The following is a 15,069-nucleotide window of genomic DNA, read 5'->3' as shown; positions in this document are numbered from 1 at the left end:
ATTCAGGACATACAACAAAAGCCAGAAGGCCTTCAAAGCAACAATTGCAGACCCTCATCTTCTGCAGCAATAAGGCAGACATTGCTGAGAATAAGACCCAGATTCTAATTGTAAGAGTTGCAGAGTTGCAAGAAAGATGGAATATGGGCAGCCCTAACGCATCACCAATGCCAAAGTAAAGCCTCTCATAGGAAAGGATTGGAACCCTGATGCCTAGGAGGGGACATCTGGGTGTACTTGAGAACATTGAACCCCCAGATTTCTCTGAACCCCCTGAACATTTCAGGCCAGCAAAAGTAACCCTCTCTTCCTTGCTGGAGGAGAGCAGCCTGCCCTTGTCTGGAAGTCATGCTAGGATTCAACTGACTTGCAAGAGGATATTTATCCTCAGATATGCTCCTTATTTCCTCTCATTGCTTCTTCTCCTGACTCTTAACCGTCAGAAGTACAGGGGACTTTTTTTTGGGGGGGGGCAAGGTATAGGGGACTTTATTGATGGCACATGATAAGGTGGGTCTCCGTAGGCCCCACCCTCTTCAGGGGTCTGACATGGAAACTGTGTTGAGGGGAGATGCTCAGTATGGTGGGGGCTGAGTGCAACAGGGCTCCCCAGCAGCTCAGGGTCCCTCTCTTCCTCTTGTGCTCTCACTGGGATTGGTGGCCTGGGGCTCTTACTCCTTGGAGGTCATGTGGACCATGAGGTTCACCACCCTGTTGCTGTAGCCAAATTCACTGTCATACCAGGAAATGAGCTTGACGAAGTTGTTATTGAGGGCAATGCCAGGCCCCCCATTGAAGGTGGAAGAATGGGTGTCACTGTCAAAGTCAGAGGAGACAACCTGGTGCTCAGTATAGCCCAGGATGCCCTTGAGGAGCCCCCTCAATGCCTGCTTCACCATCATCTTGATGTCACTGTATTTGGCAGGTTTCTCCAGATGGCAGGTCAGGTCCATGACCAACATGTTGGTGGTGGGGACATGGAGGGCCATGCCAGTGAGCTTCCCATTCAGCTCGGGGATGACTTTGCCCACAGGCTTGGCAAGAATGATGTTCTAGAGAGCACTGCAGCCATCACACTACAATTTCCCAGAGGTACCATCAGGAGTCTTCTAGGTGGCAGTGAAGGCATGAACGGTGGTCATGAGTCCTTCCACGGTGCCAAAGTTGTCATGGATGACCTTGGCCAGGGGGGGTTAAGCAACTGGTGGTGCAGGAGGCATTGCTGATAATCTTGAGGCTGTCTCCATACTTCCCATGGTTCATGCCCATCACAAACATGGGGGCATCAGAAGGGGCAGAGATGGTGACTCTTTTGGCTCCCCCATCTAAGCAAGTCCCAGCCTTCTCCATGGTAATGAATATACTGGTGAGTCCGTAACATAATCAGCACCAGCATCATCCCCTTTGATTTTGGTGGGATCTCATTCCTGGAAGATGGTGATGGGATTTCCATTGGTGACAAGCTTCCCATTTTCAGCCTGATGGTGCTGTGGAACTTGCCATGGATGGAATCATACTCAAATATGATTTGAAAAAAAAAGGAGTCATTGATGGCAACAATATCCATTTTGCTAGAGTTAAAAGCAGCCCTGGTGACCAGGCACCCAATATGTCCAAATCTGTTTACTCCAGCCTTCACTTTTACCTTGGTGCCTCAGGGACACAATTGGCACTGCATGAGAACATGCAGCTGTCAGTCGAACAGGAGGAGCAGAGAGCCTGTCATTGCTTCAGACTCAATAACTGGGGTCAGATCTCAGTGTTGTAGCTTGGGATGGGAAATACAGCTTCTGCTTTTGGATAAAATAGTCCAACCATGAGGACCAAGACTAGGACTGGGAGAAATAAAGGGACTATGTGTGGGAGTGGATTTTTGTTTTTGTTTTTGTTTTTGTTTTGAGACAGGGCCTTGCTTTGTCACCCATGCTGAAGTGCCATGGTGCAAACACTTCTCTCTACAGCCTCAATCTCCTGGGTTCAAGCAATCCGCCTGCCTCAGACTCCCAAGTAGCTGGAACTATAGTCGCACGCCACCATGCCTAATTTTTAATTTTTTGTAGAGAGGGCCTCGCTGTGTTGCCCAGACTGGTCTTGAACTCCTAGGCTCAAGTGATTCTCTGGCCTCCACCTCCCACAGTGCTGGGTTACAGGTGAGAGCCACCCCACCCGGCCAGAAGTGGATCTTGAAGGTGCTAGACCATGATGCAAATATAAGGTTGAAAGGAGATAGTTTTGGCCAGGCGTGGTGGCTTATGCTTGTAATACCAGCACCTCAAGAGGCCGAGGCAGTAGGATCCCTTGAGCTCAGGAGTTCAAGATCAGCTTGGGCAACATAGCGACACCTCATCTCTACAAAAAATTTTAAAAAACAAAATTAGTTGGGCGTCGTGGCTTATGCCTATAGTACCAGCTACTAGGGAGGCTGAGGTAGGAGGATCACTTGAACCAGGGAGTCAGAAGTTGCAGTGAGCTGAAATCTCACCACTGCACTCCAGCCTGGATGACAGAGTGAGCCCCTGTCTCAAATAAAATGAGTAGGCGAGGTGTGGCGGCTCACGCCTGTAATACTAGTATTTTGGGAGGCTGAGGCGGGTGGATCACTGGAGGCCAGGAGTTTAAGACCAGCCTAGGCAACATAGTGAGACTCTATTTCTAGTAAAATCAGCTGGGCATGGTGCAACATGCTTGTAATCCCAGCTACTCTGGAGGCTGAAGCCAGAGAATCACTTGAACCAGGAGGTGGAGGTTGTAGTGAGCTGAGATCACACCGCTGCACTCCAGCCTGGGTGACAGAGCCAGACTCTGTCTCGAATCAAAAAATAAATTAATTAATAAATTAATTTAAAAAGAAAGGAGATAGTTTATTGACAGGGGAGCACTCTTCTGTAATGCAGGATGTAGCTGGAGCCAGTTCTAACATGCTTCTGTGATAGCTCCACGAAATGGTCTATGATAATAAGGTAGGGATGCTGGGATGGCCATTGCAGAGTTTTGGGATTTTTTGTGCAGGGTAAAATATACATAAAATTTGCCTCTTCACTTTATATATTGTGGTACAATATACGTAACATAAAATTTACCATTTTAACCACTTTTAAGTGTCCAGTTTAGCGGCATTAAGTACTTTCACCATGTTGTGCAGACATTGTCACTGTTCATTTCTAGAACTTTTTTTTTTTTAAAGACGGATTTTCTCTATTGTTGCCCAGGCTGGAGTGCAAGGGCGCAATCTCGGCTCACTGCAACCTCTGCCTCCTGGGTTCAAGCAGTTCTCATGCCTCAGCCTCCCAAGTAGCTGGGATTACAAGTGCCTGCCACCACGCCTGGCTAATTTGTGTATATTTAGTAGAGACAGGGTTTCACCATGTTGGCCAGGCTGGTCTCGAACTCCTGACCTCAGTCAATCCTCCCACCTCAGCCTCCCAAAGTGTTGGGATTACAGGCATGAGCCACTACACCCGGCCCAGACTGATCAAAACATGTCTGATCATGTCTTTTCTCAACTGAAAGCCCCCTGGTGACTCCCATTTTCCCTAAAGGAAAAGCCAAAGTGCTTACACTGGCTGGCAAGCCTGGCAGAATCTTCCCTGCCTGCTCCTTCCTCTCTGATGTCAGCTCCTGCTAATCTCTACTATAGCCACAGTGCTCTCCAGGGTCACCCTGCAGACTCCTGCCACGGGGCCTCTGCACTGGCAATTTTCGTGGCCGGGAATGCTGGTCCTCCAGAATATTTCTAAGCGTGCTTCCTCACTTCCTTCAGGACTTTTCTCAGAGAGGCCTTCCTTGATGATCAGTCCTCTACCAGAGTAACCTCTACCTCTCATGGTATTCGCAGGCCCGCTCACCCTGCTTTAAGTTTTTTACAGCAATTGCCAATATCATAAGTTATCTTTATGTGAAGTATATTTTCTTTTTCCTGAGACAGGGTCTTTCTGTGTCACCCAGGCTGGAGTGCAGTGGCCCAATTTCAGCTCACTGCAATCTCTGCCTCCTGGATTCAAGCGATTCTCCTGTTTCAGCTGCTTAAGTAGCTGGAATTACAGGCACCTGCCACCATGCTCGGCTAATTTTCGTAGAGACAGAGTTTCACAATGTTGTCCAGGCTGGTCTTGAACTCCTGAGCTCAAGCAATCCGCCTGCCTTGGCCTCGCAAAGTGCTGGGATCACAGGCGGAGTCACTGCACCTGGCCTGACCCTGTTCTCCAGAGTCACCCTGCACGCTCCTGCCACACAGCCTTTGCATTGGCGATTTCCACAGCCAGGAATGCTGGTCCTCTAGAATATTTTTAAGCATAGTTCCTGACTTCCTTCAGGACTTTTCTGGAAGTGCTTCTCAGTGAGGCCTTCCTTGATGATCAATCCTATATAAAATAGCAACCTCCATCTCCGCTGGTATTCAGGGGCCGGCTCACCCTGCTTTAAGTTTTTCATAGTAATCGCCAATATCATGAATCGTCTTTGAGGAATTTTCTGTCTCCCCCCAACTTGAACGCAATCTTCATGAGGACAGGGACTTTATCACCCACCCCCCGTTTTTTTTTCACTGCAAAACCTAGAACAGTGCTTGGCGGGTAGTAAGTACTCAATAAATGTTTGTTGGATGAATCCAATAAGGGTGGGTGCAGTGGCAGCTCCTGTCTGTGAGGGCCCCAGAGGTCGGCAACAGGATGCCTCCTTGGAAAATTCACTCAACGGCTTTGCCGCTGAGGCTGTTCCTCTGGGATGGTCTCTTTGGGGGATCATGCTTGGATATTTGTCTCAAAGAGTCCCAGGCCAAACCTCAGGGGCCTCAGAGCATTTAGAAAATTAACACCTCTGCGAGCCTGGTCCAGGCAGATCCCGTGCAGACGGGAGTTTGTCCCCTTCCGGTCCCCGAGGTCCTGGCTATGGCCAGCATGGAGTGACCTGCGTGACCTCTGAGTGCCAGGCAAGGGTTCAGCAGCCAACTCCTCAACCACTTCTGCAGGACGCTGGCAGCATAGCCAGCGAGATGGTTGGAAGCCGTCAGGGCACAGAGAAGGGGCCGAGGGTGCCCTGAGTGTGCGTGGTGGGCAGCCCTGCTGCAGTCCAAGCCTTTGATTCCCAAGCTCTGTGCAGTTCCCCCTGGACCCTGCCATGTGGCCCAGCCACCCATACCTGGGATAGGGGCTAAGCCAAGCTACTATCTCCTCCACAGGGAGGCAGCCTGTTTGCTCTGTCCGTTTGCCTTTGCAGAGACCTCGATCCTCATGCAAGACAAGCAGCGGCCCCTGTAAGCACACGAGACAATCCCAAGTGTCAGTGGGAAGGAGATCCCTTTCCTGATGGGGCTGCCTCTGCCCAGTCCCTCCCAGCTTCCCCAGGGCCCTGGGGCTCTGCAGGCATTCAGAAGTGGAAGCCAGCCACAGCCCGGTACTGAAGAGGTTAATGTGCAGCTGCCTCCGAATGTTAATGTGTCTAGGTGATGTCAGTGAGAGCCGCGAAGGAGGGAGTAGGGAGGGCAGTTGGGCTTGGAGGCGGCAGCGGCTGCCAGGCTGCCGAGGAAGACCCCCTTCCCGACTGCGGGGCTTGCGCTCCTGGACAAGGTGGCAGGCGCTGGAGGCTGCCGCAGCCTGCGTGGGTGGAGGGGAGCTCAGCTCGGTTGTGGGAGCCGGCGACCAGCACTGGCTGGATGGACCTGGAAGCCTCGCTGCTGCCCACTGGTCCCAACACCAGCAACACCTCTGATGGCCCCGATAACCTCACCTCGGCAGGTGAGTTGACTGGGAGTCCTCCCTCCTCTGGGCTGTGGGTGGAAAATGGGAAGGTTTCACCCCTGAGCCAAACTGCTTGGGAAACTTTATCACAGTTCTTGGGGACAAGATCTGTGGTCTACTTTGCTCAGAGGGGCAGGGGAGAAGGGGGCAAGGGTCCGCAGGGGCAGACGGGTAGGAGTAGAGCAGGGGACGAAGGTATATTCAGAATGGCAAGGAAGTGGGGCCAGCCACGAGGCAGCAGGGGAAGGCTCGCGGCTGGGTTCCAAAGAGGCTTGGCAGAAAAAATTCCAGGCTGGAAAAGCAAGCGAGAGAAGCTGGAGGGTGGTACGTGGGAGACAGCTGGGGGCTCACTCCTGCACTGTTAGCCTCAGCTTTTTACTCGCACTTGGGTGATGAGGTCTGAGACATCCTCACTGCCACCTGGGAGAGGCCCTGGGAAGGGAAGACTTCACGGAGCCATGAGGGGATTAACTTTTCTGGTGAATTAAGCTTCCTGACATTTCCAGAGCTGCGGTGCCCTGGGATTCCAGCTTTGAAGGAGAAGGGAAGGAAGGAAAAGAGGAAAGGCTTATGTGGATAATTTTTTCAGGCTGCTGAGCTGCAACACACAGCTTCTGTCTCTGCTTCACTCAAGAAGCCCAGGCTCAGAAGATACCAAGCAAGGAAATCCCTGCTAGGAAGACTGGGGTAGGGAGGGCTGCTGACTTGATCAGGGCACAGCCGGCAAAAGCCTCTACAAGACAGTCGCTCAGAGATGCCCAAGAATCAGTACACCGTTTCCAACCAGAGAGCTCCAAAATGAAGCACTCAGGGCTACACATAGGAAAAGCACGTGCGCACACACATACACACACACTTACTTTTATGTCCTTCTGGCTATTTTGATGTGGTTTCCTGGTGAAGCCCGGGGCGCACAGAGTAATCTCTGCAGACAGCTGTGGTTCTTGCCTCTGGTGCCTGCAGGAGGCAGGCTTCTTGTGTCCTTGCAAGACGAGTGGCTCAGGGGACTCTGGTAGGATTCACCAGGAAATCCATGGAGGAGGGAAAAGGGACAAGATTAGCAACAGTGAAGGGAGGGAGAATGGTGGGAGAGGATTCCAGATGAACGGTGGGTCGCTGGAGGCTGAGCATGCCAGCAGGATGTCAGTTCTCAGAGCAGAGCCCATGTCAAACGGCCGACGCTTGCTCCTTCTGTCCCCAGGATCACCTCCTCGCTCAGGGAGCGTCTCCTACATCAACATCATCATGCCTTCGGTGTTCGGCACCATCTGCCTCCTGGGCATCATCGGGAACTCCATGGTCATCTTCGCGGTCGTGAAGAAGTCCAAGCTGCACTGGTGCAACAATGTCCCCGACATCTTTATCATCAACCTCTCGGTGGTGGATCTCCTCTTTCTCCTGGGCATGCCCTTCATGATCCACCAGCTCATGGGCAATGGGGTGTGGCACTTTGGTGAGACCATGTGCACCCTCATCACGGCCATGGATGCCAATAGTCAGTTCACCAGCACCTACATCCTGACCGCCATGGCCATTGACCGCTACCTGGCCACCGTCCACCCCATCTCTTCCACGAAGTTCCGGAAGCCCTCTGTGGCCACCCTGGTGATCTGCCTCCTGTGGGCCCTCTCCTTCATCAGCATCACCCCCGTGTGGTTGTATGCCAGACTCATCCCCTTCCCAGGAGGCGCAGTGGGTTGCGGCATCCGCCTGCCCAACCCGGACACTGACCTTTACTGGTTCACCCTGTACCAGTTTTTCCTGGCCTTTGCCCTGCCCTTCGTGGTCATCACGGCCGCATACGTGAGGATCCTGCAGCGCATGACGTCCTCAGTGGCCCCCGCCTCCCAGCGCAGCATCCGGCTGCGGACAAAGAGGGTGACCCGCACAGCCATCGCCATCTGCCTGGTCTTCTTTGTGTGCTGGGCACCCTACTATGTGCTACAGCTGACCCAGTTGTCCATCAGCCGCCCGACCCTCACCTTTGTCTACCTGTACAATGCGGCCATCAGCTTGGGCTACGCCAACAGCTGCCTCAACCCCTTTGTGTACATCGTGCTCTGCGAGACATTCCGCAAACGCTTGGTCCTTTCGGTGAAGCCTGCAGCCCAGGGGCAGCTTCGCGCTGTCAGCAACGCTCAGACGGCTGACGAGGAGAGGACAGAAAGCAAAGGTACCTGACACTTCCCCTGCCGCCCTGGACACCTCCAAGTCAGAACACCACAGCAAGCCGTGGGGAGAGATGCCGAGAGAAACCCAAGACCACTCTGGGGGAATGCAGGAAGGTTAGGTAGTGAGGGGTCGTTGCAATGAAATAAATACGTTCCATGGGGCCCACACATTGCTGGGGAGGCCTGGAGTCAGGTTTGGGGGTTTCAGACCTCAGAAATCCCCCTGGGGGAGCAGGATTAGACTTTTGGATAGAACAGAAGCTGAGCAAGAGAAGATGTTGGTTTGGATCATCGGTTGCACTATATCTGCGAGCTCTCAAATGTCTTCTTCTCAAGGCAAGAAGTGGAAGGCTACTGACTCGGTTTGTTTCAAGTCAGGCAGGGCTGGAGTGTGAGCAGCCGGGGACATGTTGCACGAGGCCTGAGAGACGGGAAAGGGCCCGATAGCTCTTTCCCCGCTCTCACTGGTGTGATGGAAGGCGGCCTTTCTCCCAAGCTGGTGGATAATGAAAAATGAAGCATCCCATCTCTCGGCATTCCAGCATCCTGTCAATTTCCCTTTTGCTCTAGAGGATGCATGTTTATTTGAGGGGATGTGGCACTGAGCCCACAGGAGTAAAAGCCCAGTTTCCTAGGAGGTCTGCTTACTGAGAATGACAGGGAGATCTGGAGTGGGTGTGGTTGGGGGTCTTAAAACTAATAAAAGTTGGCGGCGGGGGGCTTTTTCAGCTTTGGTGACATTCTCTCCACGGGGCACATTTGCTCAGTCGCTAATCCAGCGTGAGTGTCCGTGTGTTCTGCATGTGCAGGGGCCATTCTAGTGCCCAGTGTGTTGGCATCATCTTTTTGCTCTAGCCCTTCCTCTCCAAAATAAAAACAAATAAAGGAAAATCTCCACCCACATCACTCTGTTCTTGTGGACTTGGGGGTGGGTGTGGGGTCGGGGGGGGAAGGTGGGTAGCAGAAAAGAGAAAGAGGGGTCACTTCATTGTGGAATTTAGACCTTGGTTCGCGCTGCAGTCTTAGGAAGCACGAAGCAGGAATCTGTTTTTCTGAACCCACAGGGAGGATTCAGTAGCATGAATGGAATTACTGGGGATTCATTCGATTGCGGTTCCACTGCTAGGCTTGTTCTTGGGACTCAGCTTCCTGTCTTCTGCACAAAATCCCCTGGACTTTGTTGTCACCAGTGCTGGCCCCTCAGGCCCCAAGTCCCAACCCCACTTCCCCCCAACCCCCACCCCCGCTGAGTCACCAGCCGCAGAACCAGCTCTTAGGGCAGCTGAAGCCTGTTTGCTTTCTACAGCCGAGATCTGGTGTGGGCACCTTGAACAGAAGATTACAGCCGGGGCCGCTGGGAGGCAGCCGCGACTGCTGCTTGGCTACTGCTTCTTGACGTCTTCACTGAGAGGGAACTGGGAGCCGTCAGTGCAGTGCTCAACAGACCTTACTGAGATAGCAGGAGAAAGCTGCAAGCATCCTTAAAGCAGGGACACCAGCAGAGCCTGTTCCTCTTCAGAGTTGCAGCAGGGAGCCTCTTTAGAAAACTTCTGGGTAGCTTCCTTGGGTCCTGGGGACTTTTTTTTTTTTTTTTTTGACACAGGGCCTTGCCATGTTGCCCAGACTGGTCTCAAACTCCTGGGCTCAAGCAGTCCTCCCACCTTGGCCTCCTGAAAGTTGGGATTATAGGCTTGAGCTGCCACATCCAGCCCCTGGGGAGCTCTTTATCCCCATCATTAGTATTTCCTGGCCTGTGTTCCTCTCCGCGGAGCACCTGCGGGGTAAAGAAGCTGATGGTTATTTTCCTTACTCACTAACAGTAGGGTCTCCAGCTGCCACCGGTAACTTGAAATCTCTTTTAGACACACACTCAATAAAAGAAAGAAGATTCTGGCCAGGCACGATGGCTCACACCTGTAATCCCAGCACTTTGGGATGCCGAGGTGGGCGGATCACCTGAGGTCAGGAGTTCAAGACCAACCTGGCCAACATGGTGAAACCCTGTCTCTACTAAAAATACAAAAATTAGCTGGGCGTGGTGGGCGCCTGTCGTCCCAGCTACGTGGGAGGCTGAGGTAGGAGAATCACTTGAACCCCGGAGACAGAGGTTGCAGTGAGCCGAGAGTGCACCATTGCCCTCCAGCCTGGGTAACAAGAGCGAAAACTCCATCTCAAAAAAAAAAAAAGGAAAGAAAAGATAAAAGGATTCTTAGGGAAGCCTTGAGGCAAATCCAAGAAGCCCCAACTCCTAGCCAGCAACGTGATAAAAGGAGGTTTTCTTGTATCAGGGTTATCTACTGGAAGGCTTTCCTGGATGTCTATCAGCCCCAGCCCCTGCCTGCTCGTCACTCCCTCTCACCTTCCAGCACTCCAAGGAGGAATCCCAGAGAGGAAACAAGGGAGACGACCTCTCCCAGAGAATGCACATCACCAGATCAACAGCTCACAGTGGCTGGGTGGGCACACGTCCAGCGAAAGCCCCAGAAGCTCCGGGGGAAGGGGGCATCCTGTCCTTCAGCTCTTAACCCCACGCTGAAACAACTAAAATGGAAGCAGAGTGGGTGGAGTCATGAAAGTGGGTGGATAGCAATGTAAACCTCCCGGAGGGGAGAGGCGGAGGGGAGAGATGAGTTAGGGAGAACAGGCGGTCGAGGGGAGAAGTGGGGCAGGGAGGCTTGAAGGGTGGGGGATTACGATGGGAGCTGCCACCAGCACACCTCTGCCCAGCCTGATCCCGCAGTAATCTGGACACACTCGCGATGTGGATGAGGGTAAGACCAGGCAGAGGTGAGTGCTGGGTTGCTGGCAAGGCATTTTCCTGACATCACTGGTGGGAATGGTGGACCGAGTGCAGGGCTGGGATCTGAGGCATGAGGCGAACTTTCTTTTCCTCTTCCTTAAGCCTAGGGATGTGACCAGAACCTTGGAGAGCCGTGGGGGCTACTGTGAGCTGCAGACAGAGTCCAAGAAGGGGGTGAAGGCCCTGCGGTCCATCTCTTTGCTCCTTTCCCCCTTCCCACATTTAACAGTCAGTTTCTCCCACGGGGGCCCCATCAGGTCATCTCCTCAAACCCGGCCAGTGCTTCATCCACTGCTGCCTTATCTTTTCCCCAGAAAATACTTCCTCTCCAACTGTGAGGATTATGCTCCGAAACTGCCCCCCAGCACCCAGCAGAATTTCACAGCTGAGAGACCTTGACCTCAAAATTTAGGTTGCAAGTGAGTCCGCAGAACCACTTCCGCACATTGCTGTTCACAAGAGAAGCAAGCAGAGCACCAAACACGGCGACTGGCATTGGGTTTGTGTTTGCTTGTTCCTTTCTGAATCATCAGTTTTCATTTAATTAATTAACTTATTTTTATTTATCTATTTATTTTGAGACAAGGTCGGGCTCTGTTGCCCAGGCTGGAGTACAGTGGTGCGATCTCAGCTCACTGCAGCCTTGACCTCCTGAACTCAAGCAATCCTCCCCTCACTTCGGCCTTCCGAGTAGCTGGGGCTACAGGTGCATGTCACCATGCCCAGCTATTTTTTGTTTTGTTTTGGTAGAGACGGAGTTCCACCATGTTGCCCAGGCTGGTCTTGAACTCCTGGGCTCAAGTGATCTGCCTGTCAGGCCTCTGAGCCCAAGCCAAGTCATTGCATCCCCTGGTACTTGCACGTATACGCCCAGATGGTCTGAAGTAACTGAAGAATCACAAAAGAAGTGCAAATGCCTTGCCTCGCCTTAACTGATGACATTCCACCACAAAAGAAGTGAAAATGGCCAGTCCTTGCCTTAAGCGATGATATTATCTTGTGAAATTCCTTTTCCTGGCTCATCCTGGCTCAAAAAGCTCCCCCACTGAGCACCTCGTGACCCCCACTCCTGCCCGCCAGAGAACAACCCCCCTTTGACTGTAATTTTCCTTTACCTACCCAAATCCTATAAAACGATCCCGCCCTTATCTCCCTTCGCTGACTCTCTTTTCAGACTCAGCCCGCCTGCACCCAGGTGAAATAAGCAGCCATGTTGCTCACACAAAGCCTGTTTGGTGGTCTCTTCACATGGATGCGCAGGACACTGCCCACCTCAGACTCCCAAAGGGCTGGGATTACAGGTGTGACCTACTGTACCTGGCCTTATTTATTTATTTATTTTTGAGACAGAGTCTCACTCTGACACCCACGCTGGAGTGCAGTGGTGCGATTTCGCCTCACTGCAATCTCCGCCTCCAGGGTTCAAGTGATTCTCTTGCCTCAGCCTCCTGAGTAGCTGGGACTACAGGCGTGCGTCACCATGCCCGGCTAATTTTTGTATTTTTAGTAGATACAGGGTTTCACCATGTTGGCCAGGCTGGTCTCGAACTCCTGACCTCAGGTGATCCGCCCACCTCGGCATCCCAAAGTGCTGGGATTACAGGCAAGAGCCACCACGCCTAGCCTCTTTTTTATTGTAAAATACACATAACATAAAATTTACTCTTTTAATAATTTCAAGTGTAGAATGCAGTGGCATGAAATACATTCACATTATTGTGCAGCCCTCACCACCATCTATCTCCAGAAATTTTCCATCTTCCCAAACTGAAACTCCATACCAATTAAACACCAACCGACCATTCCTCCGTCCCCATAACTCCTGACAACCCCCGGGTTACGTTCTGTCTCTGTGGATTTGACTGCTCTAGGAACCTCGTATAAGTAGAATCACACAGATTTTGTTCTTGCGTTGAGGGAAGAGTGAGACCCTCTATATTGTTTTATGTTGTTTTATACTCAGAAAAGAAAAGAGAAGCGAAACTAAAGGCAGGTAGCCCAGCGCCCAGGAACCAGACCCGAAACCAGGCCTGGGCCTGCCTGACCTAAGCCTGGTAGTTAAAATTCGACCCCTGACCTAGCAACTGTTGTTATGTACAGATTCCAGACATTGTATGGAAGGACACTGTGAAACCTCCCATTCTGTTCTGTTTCACTCTGACCACCGGTGCTTGCAGCCCCTGTCAGGTAACCCCTGGCTCGCTCAATCAATCACGACCCTCTCACGCGGACCCCCTTAGAGTTGTGAGCCCTTGAAAGGGACAGAAGTTGAGCACCTGACGAGCTCGGATTTTAAGACGCTAGCCTGCTGATGCTCCCAGCTGATTAAAGCCACTCCCTTCACTATCTCGGTGTCTGAGGGGTTTTGTCCTGCTACATCGTGACTGGCTTATTTCACTTAGCATAATGTCCTCAAGGTTCATCCAGGTTGTCATGTGTCAGAATCGTCCTCCTTTTAAAGGATGAATGATACTGCATTGTATGTGTATACCACATTTTGTTTAACCATTCATCTGTTGTTTCTACCTTTTGGCTATTATGAACCTGAGTGCACAAATATCTGTTGGAGTCAGTGCTTTCCATTCTTTTTGGCATATACCCATAAGAATTGCCAGATCAGGCTGGGCGCTGTGGCTCACGCCTGTAATCCCAGCACTTTGGGAGGCTGAGGCGGGTGGATCACGTAATCAGGAGATCGAGACCATCCTGGCTAACATGGTGAAACCACGTCTCTACTAAAAAATACAAAAAATTAGCCGGGCGCAGTGGCGGGCGCCTGTAGTCCCAGCTACTTGGGAGATTGAGTCAGGAGAATGGTGTGAACCTGGGAGGCGGAGGTTGCAGTGAGCCCAGATTGCGCCACCGCACTCCAGCCTGGGTGACAGAGTGAGACTCCATCTCAAAAAAAAAAAATGAATTGCCAGATCAGGCCGGGTGCGGTGGCTAAAAATACAAAAATTAGCCACGTGTGGTGGTGTGCACCTGTGGTCCCAGCTACTCGGGAGGCTGCGGCAGGAGAATCACTTGAATCCAGGAGGCGGAGGTTGCAGTGAGCCAAGATTGCGCCATTGCACTCCACCCTGGGCAACAGAGTGAGACTCCATCTCAAAAAAAAAAAAAAGAAAAAAAAAAAGCCAGATCAGGAGCCGGGCACAGTGGCTTATGCCTGTAATCCCAGCACTTTGGGAGGCCAAGGTGGGAGGATCACCTAAGCTCAGGGGTTCCAGACCAGCCTGGCCAACATGGTGAAACCTCATCTCTACTAAAAATACAAAAATTAGCCAGGCATGGCGGCACATGCGATCCCAGCTACTTCGGAGGCTGAGGCAGGAGAATCACTTGAATCTGGGAGGTGGAGTTTGCAGTAAACAGAGATCACACCACTGCATACTAGCCTGGGCCACAGAGTGAGACTCTATCTCAAAAAAAAAAAAATAAGAAGAAAAAAAAGAAAAAAAATTGCCATATCATATGGTAGTTCTATTTTTAATTTTTTGAGAAACTGCCATAGTGGCTGTACCATGTTACATTCTCACCAGCAATGTGCAAGTGTTTCCATTTCTCCACGTCCTCATCAACACTTATTTTCTTTTTCTTTTTAAAATAAAAGACATTCTAATGCGCCTAAAGTGGTTTCATTGTGATTTTGATTTACATTTCCCTAATAATTAGCAATGTTGAGCATCTCGTCATGTACTTCCTGACTATTTGTATTTCTTCTTTGGAGAAATGTCTATTCAAGTCTTGTGCCCATTTTTAAAATTGGGTTGTTCTTTTGTTATTGTTAGCAACTATATTTTCCTCAATTCAAACTAGTAATAATTGGTTCTGCATGACTTGTTACTAAGAAAAAAAACAAATGTTAAAAAATTAAGCTCCTTCTCCTCTGCAGTTCAATAAAATACTTTTTTTTTTCCTAATTGAGCGCTGGGATGGAGAACTACTTGTTCCTCAAACCTCTTCTTCCTCGCATGCCTGTGATCTGTAATAAGTCAAACTGACCCAGTAGCTTGAGCTGAGGAAATCAAAAAAAAGCAAGGCAGCAAAACGGTGATGGACGACTGTTCCCGGACCAAACTAAGGGTTGGGCTGCTTATTCTTGCGGCCCAATAACGAGATGCGGATGAAATGGGAAAGAAGGAAGTTTTTATTTCTGTAACCAGTTTTAGGGAGAGGCCTGAAAAATATTGCCAGACCAACTCTAAATTACAAAGCTTTCCAGAGCCTATGTACCTTCTAAGCTATATGTCTACGTGTAAGTGTGCATTCATCTACAAACATATAGAGTGATTAACTTTTTTTTATTTTTTTGAGACGGAGTTTCACTCTTGTCTCCCAGGCTGGAGTGCAGTGGTGAGATCTC

The 15,069-nt window shown here is 50.9% G+C and overlaps 1 protein-coding gene and 1 pseudogene across 2 annotated transcripts; one reads left to right on the top strand and one right to left on the bottom strand.

Annotated features, from left to right (window-relative positions):
• Positions 1-477: 477 nt before the first annotated feature.
• On the bottom strand, positions 478-5,117 carry LOC105539015 (annotated as a pseudogene).
• MCHR1 (melanin-concentrating hormone receptor 1) lies at positions 4,755-8,809 on the top strand. 2 transcript variants are annotated; one of them, XM_011978809.1, is made up of 3 exons: positions 4,755-5,732; positions 6,937-7,112; positions 7,491-8,809. In XM_011978809.1, exons 1-3 carry the CDS (start codon positions 5,444-5,446, stop codon positions 7,914-7,916), a joined length of 891 nt encoding a protein of 296 aa, XP_011834199.1. In that variant the 5' UTR covers positions 4,755-5,443; the 3' UTR covers positions 7,917-8,809. The 2 variants fall into 2 exon arrangements, with proteins under 2 accessions (XP_011834199.1, XP_011834198.1); XM_011978808.1 differs by having other exon boundaries at positions 6,937-8,809.
• The last annotated feature ends 6,260 nt before the right edge of the window (positions 8,810-15,069 follow it).

This window comes from Mandrillus leucophaeus, unplaced genomic scaffold (genome assembly GCF_000951045.1).
Source record: "Mandrillus leucophaeus isolate KB7577 unplaced genomic scaffold, Mleu.le_1.0 Scaffold2, whole genome shotgun sequence".
NCBI lineage: Eukaryota > Metazoa > Chordata > Mammalia > Primates > Cercopithecidae > Mandrillus > Mandrillus leucophaeus.
Note: the sequence above shows the minus strand (reverse complement) of the source record. Positions and strands in the feature narration are given on the sequence as shown.